Source organism: Etheostoma cragini, chromosome 16, assembly GCF_013103735.1.
Source record: "Etheostoma cragini isolate CJK2018 chromosome 16, CSU_Ecrag_1.0, whole genome shotgun sequence".
Classification (NCBI taxonomy): domain Eukaryota; kingdom Metazoa; phylum Chordata; class Actinopteri; order Perciformes; family Percidae; genus Etheostoma; species Etheostoma cragini.
Window position 1 is genome coordinate 15,223,291 of NC_048422.1, and position 15,501 is coordinate 15,238,791.

The window sequence follows — 15,501 nt, forward strand, 5'->3', positions numbered from 1 at the left end:
GGATATCATTATCTCCGATGTCCATCTCAAATCAACTTCTTTAAATCAGCTTAGTAATCATAAAAAAAACGTTCCTTATAACCAGAACTTGCCTGAGAATCATCATGTTTTGAAGTTTTCTTTAGTATCAAAGTAATCCAGTGATAGTTGTCTGTAGGTCCACATTGCAAACAGAACTGGTAATAACTTATTTGGCCTACTCTTGATACTAGTTAGCTAACAGAAAGCAAGTAGTTCCAAAACTCAGAGCTGAATAGCTGAAATCAAGGTCAGACAAAGAATGATTACAGGAGTTAGAAAAAAAAAAGATTAACATTTGCATTAAAGTAAAAAAGTCTCCCTTATTTTCAGGTGAAAATTGGGCTAACTTCAGCATTTCTCCTCTTTACTACTTTTTTGTCAGCCACTTCATATCTCCTACCTTTTTCTACAATTTCACTTTCATTCATTTTTTTTTACTGTGTCTTCTAGAACATGCCGAGTTCCTCCACTGTAAGGGCAAAAGGTTTACCGATTTTGATGAGGTCCGGCAGGAGATTGAGGCAGAGACTGACCGTATCACCGGGGCCAACAAGGGCATCTCCCCTGTGCCCATCAACCTGCGTGTCTACTCCCCTAATGGTGAGGCTGATACAACTCTATTTATATTTCTCCACAGTTATTAGTTTGCAGTGATTTATTCTGCATGTCTGACATAAATAATGTATGAACAACCAAGCTTCTTATTAAGCAAGAATGCATCTGAAGAAGCTTTCTTCAGTTTTCTTAGCTTTCTCCTGCTCCCTTTTCTTCTCAGTGTTGAACCTGACCCTGGTGGACCTGCCGGGTATGACCAAAGTGCCGGTGGGCGACCAACCTGCAGACATCGAGTCCCAGATTAGAGAAATGCTGATGCAGTTTGTCACCAAGGATAACTGCCTGATGCTGGCCGTTTCCCCGGCCAACTCTGATCTGGCCAACTCTGACGCTTTAAAGATTGCCAAAGAGGTCGACCCTCAGGGTGAGTGCACACACACACGCACACATGCACACAGACACACACACACACACACACACACACACACACACACACACACACACACACACACACACACATAGTACTTTTTAATTTTGTTTTGAGAAGTGCTATAAAAATTTGTATTAATATAAATTTGCTTGTACTGAAGTATTTTTGCATTGTGAAATTGCTCTTTTTCTTAGTTAAATGATCTAAACATGCTAATACTAATATCACTAGTGTAGTTGCAGCATCAGAAATTATTTATGTGTAGTTTTCAGTGCCACTTTTTCAGGATTGGTTTGTTGCCATTGTGTGGTGTGTGTTTATTTGTCTGCGTGTAGGCATGAGGACCATTGGTGTGATCACAAAACTAGACCTGATGGATGAGGGGACAGATGCTAAGGACATCCTGGAGAATAAGTTGCTTCCACTCAGGAGGGGTGAGGACACACACGTACACACTTACACAATCAGTACAGTATGTGTACTCTCTTCTTCAGGGGCCTCACAGTGACACACTGTTTCCCTCTTGTGGTAGTGAGGCAGTCATACTTAAAGATATTCAATGCTCGAAACACTAACACAGAAAAAGAATAAATGGATGTAGGGAGTAGGGCGTGATAAAACAATACTGAGTAAGAAATCAAAAGACAGATAGACAGATGAAATATAGGAAGAGTTGGAGAGCAGAAGCAGGGAAGGGGGCAAAGAGAAAAAACTTTTGAACAAGTGCTTGCGTGTATCTTGCGGGCTGCCCTTTAATGCAATGTGCTGATGTAGTACTTTTCTTTTCCATTTGCACTTGGTTAGGACCCAGGCATGTGCTTTTGAATATTTTCCATGTCCTTTGTTTTGTCTACTTTCCCCCCCTCATTCTTTTACTCCCAATCTCTCTCTGTCTAATCTGGATGTTCACTTTTACAAGTCTACTGGCTCACAGTTGCAATAGTTATAGAGCATGAAACAGCCTTTAACCGGGTGATGCATGAGAAAACTTAACTAGAGGTGAAATGGGATCCGCATGACCTGAACTCCCCTAGTTGTTTCTCCCTTTTTTATTTTTTCTCTTTCTGTCTTACAGTACAAACTTGGGCACACCCATACAGACATTGACTGATGTAGTTTGTCCGTCCTTATTTTCTCTCCTCCATTCCTTCTTCATTCTATGTTCTTTTCTTTAAACCCATGTGTCCTGAAATGTGTTTTTTCTGGGCTAAACATTATTAAACACAGTTTTAAGTGGTTTGGTCCTGGAGGGGCTGTATATTTTAGGTTTGGCTGCTCAAACACTGTTCATATGTAGAAAATACCACATTGCTCTAATGCAAGATTATACTACCTTACAGTCAAATAACCAGCCAGTGCTACAAGTGTTGAATCTGTTCCAGTCTGCTCTCAAAAATTCCAGGAAGTGATAACAAAATTGGATTCCTTCCAATCTCACAGTGTTTCAGTCTGTATTTTAATGTCTTTGGGACTCTTGTCTGTCCAGGTTACATCGGTGTGGTGAACAGAAGCCAAAAGGACATTGATGGCAGGAAGGACATCAATGCTGCTATGGCTGCTGAGAGGAAATTTTTTCTCTCCCACCCTGCATATAGACACCTGGCCGAACGTATGGGAACTCCTTACCTCCAGAAAGTCCTCAATCAGGTGTGTAAAGGAGTGACAGAGTGAGAGTACGACTAGTATGTAAATTCATGGGTCCTGTACGTAACAGCATTCTAATTCGAACATTCCCCATATTCCCATCTAACTCTGACCTTTGACCTGCACAGCAACTGACCAACCACATCCGGGACACCCTGCCGGGTCTGCGGGCCAAGCTGCAGAGTCAGCTTCTTTCCATAGAGAAGGAGGTGGAGGAGTACAAGAACTTCAGACCCGACGATCCGTCTCGCAAGACCAAAGCTCTGCTCCAGTGAGTAGATACAGCAGAACACAATTAGATAGAAACAGACTAATAGACTCATTGATATCTCTTCCTCCCTGCAGGATGGTGCAGCAGTTCTCTGTGGACTTTGAGAAGTGTATAGAAGGCTCCGGGGACCAGATTGACACAGCTGAGCTGTCAGGTGGTGCCAGAATCAATCGCATCTTTCATGAACGCTTTCCCTTCGAACTGGTCAAGGTGTGTGTCTGCCAGATGTTGTGTTTATGTGATTGTGTGTGTGTGTGTGTGTGTGTGTGTGTGTGTGTGTGTGATTTGGTTTGAGCTTAAATTTCATGTTTTGATAAAGCAAGACGTCCCAGCTATATTCTCTTTATTTGGACTCTTCACATGTCTAAAATACCTTGCAACACCCTATCCTTCAGATATTACAATATAGGACTAAATCTTACCCCACAAGGTATTGGACAACATTGTAAAAAGGTAACTGTTTGTGGCAGCTTTTTACAATAAAATAACATCTGTTTTTGTAGACTTTGGCAAAAAACCTCTAAACCCAAAACACGCTGGTTTCTATAGCTGTAAATATTTATGCACAACAGATTCTAGATACCCCAAATTCTTTGGAACATTTATCAGACTTCTCATTATGTTTGTGGCATTATAGCTTGTTTACTCTGCAGGAAAAGATTTTTTGAGTGAGTGTGCTGAGAATCTATGCGACATCCAACAAAGGAAGAATTGTATGGAAATGTGTGGGTGCGGAGGGTTAAATAAAGTGGGAAATACCCTGGAATCAGAAAAAAGAAGAACAATTCTGTATATTAGATTGTATAAGAATAATGAAGACATAACAATGCCCTACATAGAAGCATATCTTGCTTTATGACAAACATCTCTCTGTGTCTCTTTATGACATTACAACTCTCCCTCCTGGGTATCCTTCTTTCCCAGCCTCACACGGAGAGAAGACCTCCTTCAGGAATCTGATTCTGGGCTTTTCTGACCCAAACATTCCCTGTTTCCTCCCTCTCAGTTTAACAGCCATTGTTGTCTCTTCAATCTCACATCCCCCACCTCACCTTCTTCCTTCTCTGTTTACCTTTCACATCATCTTCAAATGTACAGTATATATTTAAGTTTACTTAATGAAATGTTTTGTTTTTTTCTCAGTTTATATACTTGATACTTTGACAATATTTGTTCTGACATTCATGCCAATGAAATCAATTTGAATGGAATTGAACTGAAAGTTTAACTGATCCACAAATCTGTGAGAGAAAGAATGTATATTCTAACTATCGATACTAACTATACTTCCTCCCTGTTGTCTCTGTTTCTTTTGCAGATGGAGTTTAATGAGAAAGAGCTCCGCAAGGAGATCAGCTACGCCATTAAGAACATTCATGGAATCAGGCACGTTCTCTCTCTTACCCCCCCTATCTCCATTTCAGTCACCTTTGCTGGCCAGACTGCATCTAACTGACTTTGCTTATCTAATCACATCACAAAGACCTCTACACTTAGACTGAGTGCTCTGTTGCATGCTCCTGTAATGATGTCAGTTCACTTAGAGAACATTTGGGATCAGATGGATGACTTCTGTATGGAGGGTATTTTTTTTGTGGCCTTTCCATTTGTTTTTTTTATACTTTTTCCATCCATACCGGTGTGTGTGCATATGTACTATGACATCAAAAAAGGCCAAAAACTCTTCTAAATTTATATTTGGTGACAGAATGTATTTAAAATAGTGCTTGGTCTCTCTAAATCTGATAAGAACAGGATATAGTGAGAAGCAGGATACATGGGTTTTATGTATCCAGTGCACACCTCCAAAGATGCAGGCTGTTCTTGTTATGAGTTTTCAGTGATGTAGTTTCCATTGCTATAGCATTTTGGTTACTTACTGTGTACAATTGGGATCTTTCCCAATTTCTTTCTAATTTGTGTCTGGTTATGTTTGGGGGTAAGGCTCAGCGATGGAGAGTAATTCTTTACAATTAACACTCTTCTCTTTACCCAACCCTCCTCCCTCCTTCTTTCTCTCCACCATCCTTCTCTTTTTACGGCCCTGTGGCTGGTTCTCTTTCTGTCGGGCAGAACTGGCCTCTTCACCCCGGACATGGCCTTTGAGACCATAGTGAAAAGGCAGATTGGGAAGATTAAAGAGCCTTGCACCAAATGTGTGGACATGGTCATTTCTGAGCTAGTCAATACGGTTAGGCAGTGTACCAAGAAGGTAAAACATAAAAGTAAACATTGGATAGCACTTTTTATTTTTATTTTCAACCCTTATCTGCAAAGTCCCTCTGATTTTCACTCCCTTTTACTGTAACCACCTGGCTCTCTCCAGCCCTCGTTGTGTTTTTGGACAGCGAGGGGACACCTGGAGTGGCAGGGTGGGCTGCGGTAAACTGTACCTGCCTATCTGCCTACCTGCCTACTGTACTGCTTTGGACAAGTTTTGCTGGTCAGGCTGGCCAGGGTGGAAAACTGTGCTGCAGAAAACTAGTGGAGGCTTAGCGGTCTTCAAAATATGGTTGCCTATAAAGGATAAAATATCAGAGCAGCATAAGTGAACTTATTGTATAACCTTACATTTTGAAAAGCAATAATTAAAGAGTGGCTTTAGCAAGGCTGCACAGTAATGTGGACGGAGCTGCATCCCAATTCCACACTATGTTCTAACATGTACACTATATGCTTTTAAGAAATCAGTGTGCTTAACTCACTTTACTAACAGGAAATGATGCATTATGCACACTGCCATTCATTAAACTTGTACACTACTTTTAAAAACTCCTGCCATTTCAATTTACTGTAAACTAGCTAACCGTTTTTCCTATTGAGTTTTCGAAGCCCTGATATATTGTCTTCATCTCGTGTGCACAAGATATTATTTTGTGTAGACAAGCTATTATCTTATTGTTATTAACTTGTTTGCACATATATGTCTTAATATGTTGAATGCCGTAGTGTGGAAATGGGACACAGCTTAAGTTTTCTTTGAGCCTCCTGTCTCTCTTGAGGCAGTCTCTGTGCAAGCTTTTTTGTAAAGAAAACATTACTTCCCTTTGGAGAGATTTAAAATTGGATTTCAGTACATTTACTCAAGTAGTTTTCAAGTCAAAGAGTTTGCTACAACTTTGAGTAAGAAAATCTTTCAACCTTTGCTTGCATACAAAGGTGTACACATGTTTATTATCATCTGTCAACCATTTAGAATTCCTGGCAGCCATATTGAATGACCGCAGCAGCGTCCAGACTTTCTTGTGTGTGAGGCTGCAGCCGTGCACCTGCAGTAGACACGAGCCATGTAAACTGTATTTTAACGGCTCTTCAACAGGCCCCTGCGCTCGCACTCTCAGCTTCAGACACTTGTGAGTGTGGCCAAAGAAAAAAGCAGTAGTCTTTTACCCAAATTGATCCGCTGTGACCAAACAATTTTAACAGCGGTTGGACTGCAACAACCTGGAGGCCTTGGGATAATAAATGTTATGATTACGCTCCTGCTGGAAGTCAGGGAAAAGAGGGATGGGTGGTGAAAGGCTCAACACCAGAAGGGATCATGGCGTTTTGCCTGAATGTTGGGGTGCACAGCTGTAGTCTTGTCGCTTCAAGTTTTTGGCTGGTGGAGTTGTGCAGACTGGAAGCTCTCTCTTTTTCCTCCTCTTTTCTCCAGCGAGACTCCAGCACTGTCCTCTTGTAGAATGGCGGCTTTAGGAGAAACTAAATGTCTCACTTGCATTTTCTTCCTTCTGTGCTGTTTACCCCCCACCCTCCACACCTCTCCTTGTCTTGTCTATCTCCGCTCTGTTGTTTCTTCTGTTTCGTCTCCAATTGTTACCTTTCTCGTCTGTGTATTGAATTTTTTCCCTTCCATCTGTTTTCACTTCTTTTGTTTTTTTGTCTCATGCCTTGACTTTCACACTATTCTCCCACTGCCTGTTCCTTTATGTCTTCTTCCAACTCTTCATTTTGTGCTTTTACTTCTCCTCTTTCTCCACCTTTTTTGTTTTTCTTTCTTTTTTGTTTTTTCACTCCTCCTTTCCCGTGCCTCCTGCCTATCCCCACAGGACAGGGCTGTTCACCCCTGACCTGGCCTTTGAGGCCATAGTGAAAAAGCAGATCCAAAAGCTGAAGGAGCCCACACTGAAGTGTATAGATATGGTAGTGAGCGAACTCACCTCCACCATACGAAAGTGTAGTCAAAAGGTAAAATGCCAAAGAGAATAAAGCCACTTTTACAATCTCTGTTAATTACACCCAGAGGGGTAGACCAATGGCTGGGCATTCAAGTATTGATATCAAAAGAAACGTGAGGGAAAAAATAGGCCTGCACTGATTTCTTATATTATTCTTTAAGTATTTTAAAGAGTGCCATTTAGACAGATATGATGAAATAAAAATCAACTACAATGATGGTGGTTAAGTGCTGTGTTTAACATTAAAATGTAAATTACCATCTAGATTTCATTTAACTATGAGCAGCAACACTTAAAAAAAAAATGGTGCTAAATAAGCTAATGTTTGCTAAAGAATGTCCTTAAAAACAATAAGGAATACATAATGTAATTTATATAACCCTAATAGATACTATATCAAGAATCTACAGCTAAGCTAGTGGTTATGTAAGGCTGAACTTGAGCTTGTACTGAGCTAAATTCTAACATTAGCATGTAACACGCTCAAACATGCATTTTTTATACTAGGTATAATTACCATATTCACCGTCTTGGTTTAGATTATTAGCATGCTAAAATGGGCTAATTATCACTAGTCGGAAAGTATAGCCAAGACTGATGGGATGCAGATATATGGTCATAAACTAAAGCATTTAATTTGACAAATTACATTTTTGACTTGGTGATTGCGCTAAAGGCTTTATCCTCTGGGAACCATGAATATCTGTACAATTAAAAGATTAGATGTTTCAGTCTGTACTAAAAAGGTGGACAGATTAACAAACGTCCCAATACCTAGCCATAGCGCTAGTATGGCAAGAAAGTCATACCCTGCAAATGTTTAATATTGGCATTTAAATAATTTATGAAAACTGACTAAATAGAATAAATACCCTGATTAAAAATATCATAATTAGAATATACTGTAGGTCACATGAATATTCAGATCAGGTCTAACATTAGCAGATAAAGCCAATACACTAGATCTTTCCTCATGTCTCTTCAGCCAGCAGATATCGGTCTATCCTTCAGATCGTAACCATATAGTCCACTTTTGAATTAAACTTTCTTTGTTATTTGTCTTCTGTCTATTCTTGGCCCCATATTCACAATTTAAAAAATTGTTGCCTCTCAAACTGCATGTCAGACAATTTTCTTTTGTATTTGACCTTATGATATTTAAAATCCTTTGATTTCAGTTGGTTTAAATCACAGTTTTTTCTTTTTTTGTCAGAATGATTTAATATAGTGGAAGTGACATAGTGTCTTTTCACTTCTTATTTCTCTTTTGTCCTCTCCATCCTGTCGTCCTCTTACACTTTGAACTAGCTGCTTACTTGCGAAGCAAATGACCAAAAGACAGCGTGACCTCCTTTGGATTTCTCTTCTCTGTCACACTTTTATCTTGATTTCACTTTCAGAGACATACTGTATTTAAAGATACTGTATTATAATATACAGTGGTTGGAAAAATCCACAAAGGGGTCAGTTTGAAGTCTTCCTCCATCACCCTCTCTCCCATCCCTCCCTCCCTCCCTCCCTGCTCCTTTGCATTGCATGTCAGACTGAATCACTGTGAGTGCCTCTGCCCGCTGCCTTGTTTGTAATACAAACAAACATTTCTTTCTCAGTTTGTTTTTTCTGTGTCCGTTTTTAAGACACTGAACACTTCTTCAGATTTGGACAGCCTTTGTCTGTCTTCAAGTTGCAATGCACCTTTCCAGTAGCTCAAATTATGTTGCTTTCACTTGCTTGGACATTGAATACTTCCACATTGTATTGGTTTTGTTTGTATATGTGTTTTTTTTTTTTTCACAGTTTGTGAGTATTACTGTGAATTCCTGAGATGTGGTCCTAATCAAATTAGGTTAAACTAACCAGATATTTTAGATTAGTATGTGGTAGTTTCAATCTGACATAATAAATATGCACCATGTAAATTGCATACAGCATGATGGATACTTGCTATAATGCTAAAAGACTGAGGCTAAAAGCTAAAGCTCCCCGGTAAATAAGTAAGCATCTTCTCCCTTCATTGGTGAGTAGCTACTTAGCGGGTTGTTTGCAACATTTGCAGCTGACATTAGAGAAAACTAGGTCTGAAATGAATTATTCTTTTCATTGTCGATTAATCAATTAGTTGTTGCACTATAACAAGTATTAAACATTATGCTACTGATCTATACTAAAGAAATAATTAGTTTGTATTAATATTGCTTGTTTTCTTTTATGACAGTGTGACAAGAACAATGTATTCTATACATATGTCCCAATGAACAGAAAGGAAACAATACACTTTAAAAGTTGTAAATTTCTAACGTGTTTGTCTTCAAGGAAACATTCTTGCAAAATACTGAATCATTTTCAATCTGTGTATGGTCCATTGAAGGCTGCAAAAACCCAGATAACATAAAAGCACATTACCATAACATTATAAAACACACACTTTAACTAGGACAGAAACCGTTCAGCACATATATTTTTCCCATGAGCTTTTGCATCGGTTCAGTGCAGAACAGTTCAAATGACCCTGCCCCTCCCCAACAGAAACTTAGCATAATTTGTTATCTCTGTTTAATATGATCTGTGCACTGCATACTTTAGCTGATTATTACAAACAACTAATGTAATTTACAAACGAATACTGTTTTAAAAAAAAGAATAAGTAGTGACCACTAAAAACTTTATTTATAACTAAATCTGGGTTTACAGTGTAGTTTTAGTTGCGAAGTTATGAATGGACCATTACTGTTTGATTCTAATTCAATTTTTAATATTTCCAGCAAAGAAAAACGTGAGAAACACAGTTTCAATGCCAGTAATTAGACTGACATTCATCTTAACAGTGTACCATTATTATAACACATCTATTCCTTATGGATGTTGTTTGCTTTGTAATTGGACCGAACCCAGGATGAAGTAAATCTGCTTGAGAACCAGAATATACTGATATCCACTCACTCTCCAAAACCATCTGTCAGGCATGAAAGATGCATTGTAACTTGCAAGAAAACAGCTTATATTTGTCTTTCTTGTGCAGCGATTTTGGTTTAGATTTTTCTTTTTCCCCCACACTTCTCCAAAATGTGTTTGTGTCACATTGGAGGCCCACCAATGTCCGTGTTCGTGGGTTTGCAATGAGCTCATGGAAAAAAAGACCCACAGTGTGCTGGGAAAAGGAAGCTTCTCTGCCAGAAACATTGTTTATTCTGTGTTTGTGTGGTAATATCACAGACTTTGCACTCTTCTTCTGCATTTGTTCCATATTGGCAACAAAGATCGGTTTGCACATAAAATCCACTCATAAATCAAATCCGCCCATTGATCAGGGTGTGCAGAGACTAGAGCTGAGTCTGGGATAAACTCTCATTACATGTTTAGTTATGTTTCTGTAATATATATTGTTGTACAGTATCGGTGGAACTGTGTAGTAGTTCAGTGAGATGAGAAATATAGCGATTTACTGAAGCTTGTATTTAGATTTCTGACAGTTGGCATGTGTGTTTTTGCTACCTACCCACTGTGCTCTGTGCTCACAGCTGGCTCAGTATCCAATGTTGAGAGAGGAGATGGAGAGAATCGTCACCCAGCACATCAGGGACAGAGAAAGCCGTGCAAAGAACCAGGTAACACATACACAAGAAACCAACTACAAACACAGTAAGAGAAGTGCATTGTTGATGGTTGTCCAGAGGGAGGTTGATTTGTATAGAATAAGCATGAACTTAAATTGTTTTATTGATTTTTACAAAGGTGTTCTTTCCAGCATATTCTCATTCTTCTTATTATTTGTAGCATCTTTGGAAACATTATATTTAATCATGTCAATATCTTTGGATTGTTTAGAATGAATGCAGTTCAAACATACTGCACTCTACTTTTTGACAAACTGGTACCATCAAAATAGTTTAAAAGATGAATGAATTTTTTACATATAGTGGCACAAAATACTGAAAATTCAAAAGGCATTTTCTGAGGATTATTATTTGTAATATTATCAATTAATGGACATTATTGATAACAGATTTCTCTCTCTCTGACTCTCTCTCTCTGTTCAGGTGTTGCTGTTGATAGACATTGAGTTATCCTATATGAACACCAACCATGAGGACTTCATTGGATTTGCCAAGTGAGTTTCTTTTTTATAGAATATTAAGATGTATGGTCACTGCTGTGTTTACTGTTTAGTACTTAAAGATTTACCAGTTCATGTGCAGTTTAAGGACAAAATCCAGCATCTCCTGATTTGTTTTGTTATGCAGCGCTCAACAGAGACTCAACCAAATGAACAAGAAGAAAGCAGCTGGCAACCAGGTATTTTGATCACATTAAACATACTCTCATGCGCAGTATAAACTGACACTTTACAGGGACAGATTATACTACATGTTACAGGTTATAGAACAGCACAGCTACAGGAACATGATTCCAGACTGAACTATTCCTGTGTGTTTCATCTCCTGGCAAGCAACATGACATCTGAACTCCATACAGTCTTCCCCTAAGGCTTTATTCTGTTAGCACTCAGTTCTGTTTTGCCCATGCTAAATGTAGCACAGCTATATAGTATCTTCTTACCCTGGGCAACAGTCCATATCTTACACAATGCAGCCCTGTACAGCTCCTGTACATGGGACATACTAATGGGCAACAGTTGTTAAATCTTGAAACTGGTGTTGGTACAAACTGAGGTCTGTTGCTAAAACATCATACTCATAGTATCAACAATCATTATGTTAATATCAAATAGAACGCACTGAAATAGTTTTGTAAAGGTTAAACAATCCTAAAAAAATCCATAATTTAAATAATAGAAAATGAATTAAAAATGTTAAATCTCCACCTGGACCTCAAACTGCATCAAAATACACATAGTAACAGACAATTATGCAATGCATGCTGTTCATGCTCATGTAAGTGCAAAAGTTCAAAAGACTGAACGTTTTTTAAGTGTGTGCTAAATAACAAATCAAACTAATCAATGACTATATATTTAATGTAAAATAAATAGGTTTTGCATAAATATTATATACACAGTAGATTCTAGATTTCACCCTCTGGAAACATGTAAATCTATTTTTCTACCCTATTCTCTTCAGCTCTTTTTTTATGCCTATCATTTTGTTGTTGCTTATTACCATTTCAGTGATTTCTCTTTTTGCTGTGTCTCGTCCTCTTTGTCCTCTCTTTGGCTTTTCTGCATTAGGATGAGATCATGGTGAGTAGTGTGTGTGTGTGTGTGTGTGTGTGTGTGTGTGTGTGTGTGTGTGTTAGTGTGTGTGTGTGTGTGTGTGTGTGTGTGTGTGTGTGTGTGTGTGTGTGTTAGTGTGGGTGTGTGTGTGTCAATCTGTGCATGTCTGCAGGTAGGCTTTCATGCATTTGTGCTCAGGTTTTTACGTTCTACATATGTCAGGATACATGTATCTATTTGTGTTTACACTTTTTTATGTGTGTAAATTGATAGTAAATTTCAGGAGTGTTTGTGTATGAAATGGGCTTCATATTTACTACCGGAAGACAGGCAGGTGGCTGTGGTTGGGGATGCTTGGCTGCTGCCCTTTCCTCTCTTTTTCAGCTGTGTCCACCCTGCAAGCACACACACTTACACTACAGAATGACACATGTACTGTAAAACGCTATTCTATCTTTCTATCCTATCTTTCAGTTTTGTTGAAAGGCTCAGTTTGGAGATGCTTGTTGTGACTTCCACACTGAGGCCAGCTTGCTTTGGCGGTGAAGAGACACCCCTAGCAGTACTTTGAACTAGATACAGAGAAACTCAGTTGTGTTATTGAAGTACAAAGAGAAGGAGAGTGAAGACCAAAGACATTTTATTTTCTGGTAGAGAATTATCAAACATTTATATTCACACGTCACTGGACTTCCTCTCCCTATATCCCGTTTTTTATTCCTTGCCTCTTACCAATTCATCCAAAGCAAAAGACGTCCAGGGGGAATGAAGACCTGCAGTGTGCTAGACATATGTCACCTCCACAATTGTCAGTTAAAATAACAACCACCCAGATCGGGGTCAAAGGTTAGGGGCACATAATAAACAAAGTGGTGATCTTCACTTCCTGTTTACAGAAGGATGTAGTGGGCCTGGCAGCTTCTGTTCTCCTGATTTACCAACCCCCATACTATATACTGTAGGACCACTTAAAATCCCAATTTATGGACTTATCATCAAATACACTTCTTATTTAATCCTCAAATCCTGCTCGATCATCAGTGGGTTCATGATGATAGTCACCCAAGTTTTGTTCAAACACTTTATCATAAATTGTAGTCCAGATCTGAAACTTTCTAAAGGTACTACACGTATGCTAAATCACAGGGGAATATAAAAAAAATATGATGCACAGGAGTAGAGATATGCAGGCATGCATTGAGAGGCATTTCTCAATTGAATCATTTAATGTAGTTGTTTTTGTTTTAAGGAAGTTTTTCTTAACCAACATTGAGGGTCTGAGGATAGACAGTGTTTTTATAATTCTTTTCATAAAAAAACACTGTAACTTTTATTTAATTACTTTACGCTAAGTCTATAAATGTAATCCTAAAAGATATGTCAAATATAAACGATATATCTGACATTGCCATGCTTTTCTAACTTAGAAGGTAGTTCAAAGGAAATGAAACAAGAGAAGAAATTAAAGGAAAGTGGATTTAATCCGTACAGCCCTCTGAAGTTTGATCACTCCACTACTTCTCTTCAAAAAGCACATAAACCAGTCTGGCTCCTGCATTTCATTGCATGGCCTCAAAAAGGTGTGACATGGGCCATTCTTGTTGAAGCCTCCTTACTTCCCTTTGCCCCCCACCCTGCTTGCTTTCCCCTTGCTGATGTCCCAGCAGCCAGCTATAATGTGCTGGTGCCTGACCAACATTGTGTATTTGGCCTTTACTAAATGCCCTGCGTTGGCGTTCTCTCCACATTCTCATTCAGCCGGAGAGAGGAGTTAGCGATCGGTTTAAGGTAAATAACATGCACACCATGTACTGTATGTGTCTATAGTTTCTGTTTGGTGGAAATAATGAAATACAAGAAAGAAAAAGAGTGTGAGGAATGTGTTTAGTCATGTAGGTCAGTGTCACCCTGCTTTTGTTTGTGGCAGTCGCTTCTTCTCTTGACTAGAAACAGTGATATTACATGTTAGTGTACAGTAGGTTTGTAAGTGTATTAGACACACAGGCTGACAAATATGATGTTAAGTTAGTCAATTGTGTGTCAAAAGACTTACTGTGTTATTTACTTTTTCTGTTTGTCTGTGTCTCTCAGGTGATCAGGAAAGGTTGGCTGACCATCAACAACATCAGCATCATGAAGGGAGGAGCCAAGGAGTACTGGTTTGTCCTCACCGCAGAATCGCTGTCTTGGTATAAAGACGATGAGGTAAGAGCTGTTCACACACAGCCACATGTAAAATTATGATTGTTTGCACCTAGAAATTTCTGTTTTTGCACATTTTTGATTAGATTTTTGGTAGCACTCAGAGCTGCAGGCTTGATGTATTGAATGTGATGATGTTAATCATCGTCAGAGAGCTGCCAGTCCAATCTTCATGCGTCAGTCAAACTGACACAAAGACATTTGTTTCTCCGCTTTGTAATTATGTCCAAAGAACAAAGCAGAATAAAGCATTGGTTAATTGGGATTTTTGGAAAGATGAAAAACACAGGATTTCACATACATCCCAGCAACCCAGTGATTTTCAATAACTGAATTGTAACATTGAAATATCAAGAAGTTGACATTGACTGTTGCATATGATTAGACTTATTCTGTGCACTATACTGGAACATTATTTCTTATAAACGCTTTTAACATTTTTACTGCACAACCTGAGACTTCATCACATGGTTCTGAATCACCAAAAAACGCATCTCATTTAAACAACAGCACTTTTATAATATTTTCCAAGAAAATACAATACAAGGAGAATTATTTCAGTTGGATATGTTTATTCTTCACAAGCTTCCACCAGAGAGATTCAGAGATTTTTTTTCCACTTTCTGGTCCAAACTTCATTCCAGCTCTTCCCACTGGCAAAAAATGATATGGTTGGTCCTCTGCACACTGAGATGATTCGACCCAGCGTGCTTTGTTACTGGGTCAACTGGTCAAAGCGGTGTCCCATGATGCTTTGCAGAACTATTAGGAGCTAGCCACAGTCTCACTGTCTCCAGGCCTTAGCCACAGCCACTTCACTCACTGACATAAGTGTGTGTTTGTGTGTGCGTGTGTGTCTGTGTGTGTCTGTGTGTGTCTGTGTAGCATTGAGAAGGCCCTTTGCAAAGAGTCAGGACCCCCCAGCATGTCAGACACCGAAGCTGGCACACACATGTGCATACCAGAACCCCCTGCCCTACCCTGTTCCCAATTACACACACACACACACACACACACACACACACACACA

At 39.0% G+C, this 15,501-nt stretch overlaps 1 protein-coding gene across 12 annotated transcripts in view; it reads left to right on the forward strand.

The window, feature by feature from the left end:
• Positions 1-15,501, forward strand: part of dnm1a (dynamin 1a) — a 46,900-nt gene that overhangs the window by 11,012 nt on the left and 20,387 nt on the right. For 6 of the 12 annotated variants that reach the window (XM_034895654.1, XM_034895651.1, XM_034895652.1 and 3 more), the window contains exons 3-16: positions 472-621; positions 797-1,000; positions 1,342-1,440; positions 2,493-2,653; positions 2,779-2,921; positions 2,996-3,131; positions 4,240-4,307; positions 4,995-5,133; positions 10,618-10,704; positions 11,137-11,207; positions 11,341-11,392; positions 12,285-12,296; positions 14,028-14,057; positions 14,361-14,474. In XM_034895654.1, coding sequence (XP_034751545.1) covers positions 472-621; positions 797-1,000; positions 1,342-1,440; positions 2,493-2,653; positions 2,779-2,921; positions 2,996-3,131; positions 4,240-4,307; positions 4,995-5,133; positions 10,618-10,704; positions 11,137-11,207; positions 11,341-11,392; positions 12,285-12,296; positions 14,028-14,057; positions 14,361-14,474 — 1,466 coding nt within the window. Of the gene's footprint in view, positions 1-471; positions 622-796; positions 1,001-1,341; positions 1,441-2,492; positions 2,654-2,778; positions 2,922-2,995; positions 3,132-4,239; positions 4,308-4,994; positions 5,134-6,970; positions 7,110-10,617; positions 10,705-11,136; positions 11,208-11,340; positions 11,393-12,284; positions 12,297-14,027; positions 14,058-14,360; positions 14,475-15,501 lie in introns of all 12 variants that reach the window. The other 6 variants (XM_034895662.1, XM_034895650.1, XM_034895658.1 and 3 more) reach the window with 3 other exon arrangements.